Below are 2,500 nucleotides of genomic sequence, written 5' to 3'. Positions count from 1 at the left end.
TCAACGCCTGAAATCATCAACAAGACAGAACAAGTTTGATAAGGTTATCCATGTGGATTGCTCGGTATGGAAAAACATGAGAGCTCTGCAAAAGGCAATTGCGGAGGAGTTGGAGCTTCCGCATTCAGTAATGGCCATCTTTGATCGGTGTGAGGAGGACGACGACTTCAGTGGGATAGATGAAGGCTCCAAAGGGGTGATAGCAGATATCAGAAGGGAAATATTCAGAAAACTTGTTAACAGTATATTTGTGGTAGTTTTTCACAACGGGAGCAGAAGGTACATTGATTTGTATGATTGCGGTGTCCCAATAACAACATTTTTGAGTAACATGATGTTGTGGACCTGGCACGGGAGGTTTCGGGTCGATCTCGATCGAATACTAGAAGATGGGGAACAGGGAAAGATGAAGAGTCAGACAGATGTTCTCTTATATGCTTCTCCGCAACTTGAAGATGAGGAAATACGAGATCTACTGCATGAAGAGGCTTTGGAGGTTGCCAGGTGTGCGGGCATTGTTAAGCCCGATGATATAAGCCACAAGATAGTCATGGAGTGCCTCATATGCATGACAAAAATTGCTACGGACTTGAAGACACATGCACCAAACTATTGGATCTGTGATGGTATTATACAGGGCCAAGACAATGCATCAGCATGGGATATTGGCAATTCTCTGCACAGAAACATGTGCTTGGATGTTGAGCTAACATATAATGAGGAAACAGCTCCCATGCTACAGGTGTCGGGTGATTTACTTGTTAACCGCTAGAATTTCACCACCCACAAACAACTCCTTAAGGATAAGACTCATGTGCTGCCTCCTCAGGTGACATCATTCTTCCTTTTTGCACATGAACCACCAACAAATAGAACATCAATATTGCCAGTTGGCATCTTCCAACATTCACAAAGCAGCAAGCTGCATGTGTTACATCTGAATTGGAACAAGTCACCCCTTTCATGTTACCCCCATTGCTTGAGTCATTTAGCTTCATCAACAGTGGTGCTACTGCTGCCAAGATATCTTGTATCTCCTTTCGGGGTTGTTCACAGTTGAAGAATATACTTCTCAGAGGAAATTTGGGGCGCCTGGGGGAGCTGGACCTCTCGGACATGGCAGTGAAAACCCTTGACCTCACAGAAGTGGAAGCACCAAACCTCAAGCGTCTCATGATGTTGGGCTGTGAGAACCTCTGTGCAATATTATGGCCATCGAAAGATAAAAGGACATGGGTTTTGGAGAAGTTGCACATCAGCACCGTCCAATCTGCATCAAATAGCCAGAATGATTGGCAAGAGATGACCAAGGAGGCTAGTGTTGCTGCAGGATCATCATCCATCCTTGCTTTTGGGGCTTCACCACAAGGCATCGGTCGAACTGCATCTTTTGAGTTTAAGTGGTACATTTCTGTAGTGGACCCAAGGCTCATGTGGTCGCTTCTTCCCTTTCAACAATATATTGAGAGAAACTATGTATACATGGAGATTGATTCATCTTCTGCAAGTGGAGTTTCTGTTGGTGATCGCGAAGTTCCTCAAGGCATCGGGAGCCAGCGGCAGACTGATCAATACTTATATGCAAGAGATGTCTTTCAAGATCACCCGCAAGCTGTCAGTGCTGTTGAAGGTGTGATCGACTGGATGTGGCCTTGCCCACGTACTCCTACTCCATATCCTCAATCCTGGTACTTTCACATGCAAGATGAAGAGAAGATGGAGAGAGGATCGTTACAGCAACAACACAACACTCAGAGGATTAGAACCAGTGTTGCCTTAGCCCCTGTTTGATGTGTGATAATGCAGGTATGTTGTATGTGCATGATAGCTCGTCCACCACTTGCATTCCATGCTCACAAGGTGCAGAATGGCGCTGCCTTCAATGGTGCCGAGTTGAGAGGTGCCCCAAGCTATGCTCTGTCTTTGCTACTTCCCAACAAAGTGATGACCAGACCGTCTTTTGGTCTATGTCTACATTCTGGGCATCCCAGCTCCCTATGGCGTGCTACATCTGGAACTGGAGTACAACATCCCAACCAAGCGGAAGATACTTCAAAAACCTAATATTGTTGCACCTGGACTATTACCCCAGGCTCATACATGTACTTCCCTTGTCTGAGCATATGTACACCCTGCCTAGCCTGTAGACGCTTGAGATCGTTTGCTGCGATGATCTGAAAGAAGTCTTCCCTTTGGACCCTAAGCGCCAACTGAAGAAGGAGATTATAAGATTTCCCAACCTAAGAAGGATCCACCTATACCAGCTCTACACTCTAATGTGTAATGTCAAGACACACCAATGTGTCTAATTTGGGCACACTGTACTAAACAATACAATGAATATGGCTGTCATCTTGGCCATTTGACTTGAAAGCCATGAATGTTCATGCACGATAGCCTGTTTTGCGAAGGAATTTTTTACAGATTAGTTATATTGAAAGTTTGGTATTTTGCACCCTGAGATTTGTACTTGCTTCACAAAAATCATCCATTTTTGACA

At 44.8% G+C, this 2,500-nt stretch overlaps 2 protein-coding genes across 2 annotated transcripts; both read left to right on the top strand.

Annotated features, from left to right (window-relative positions):
* Positions 1 to 38: 38 nt before the first annotated feature.
* LOC119344630 lies at positions 39 to 803 on the top strand. Its single transcript, XM_037615011.1, has one exon. It carries the CDS (start codon positions 77 to 79, stop codon positions 770 to 772), a length of 696 nt encoding a protein of 231 aa, XP_037470908.1. The 5' UTR covers positions 39 to 76; the 3' UTR covers positions 773 to 803.
* Positions 804 to 936: 133 nt separating this feature from the next.
* On the top strand, positions 937 to 1,822 carry LOC119344629. Its single transcript, XM_037615010.1, has one exon. The coding sequence runs from the start codon at positions 964 to 966 to the stop codon at positions 1,789 to 1,791; it is 828 nt and encodes a 275-aa protein (XP_037470907.1). The 5' UTR covers positions 937 to 963; the 3' UTR covers positions 1,792 to 1,822.
* The last annotated feature ends 678 nt before the right edge of the window (positions 1,823 to 2,500 follow it).

The sequence above is a fragment of the Triticum dicoccoides genome, unplaced genomic scaffold, assembly GCF_002162155.2.
Source record: "Triticum dicoccoides isolate Atlit2015 ecotype Zavitan unplaced genomic scaffold, WEW_v2.0 scaffold17687, whole genome shotgun sequence".
NCBI classification, from domain to species: Eukaryota; Viridiplantae; Streptophyta; class Magnoliopsida; order Poales; family Poaceae; genus Triticum; species Triticum dicoccoides.
This window is presented reverse-complemented; position numbering and strand designations above follow the sequence as displayed.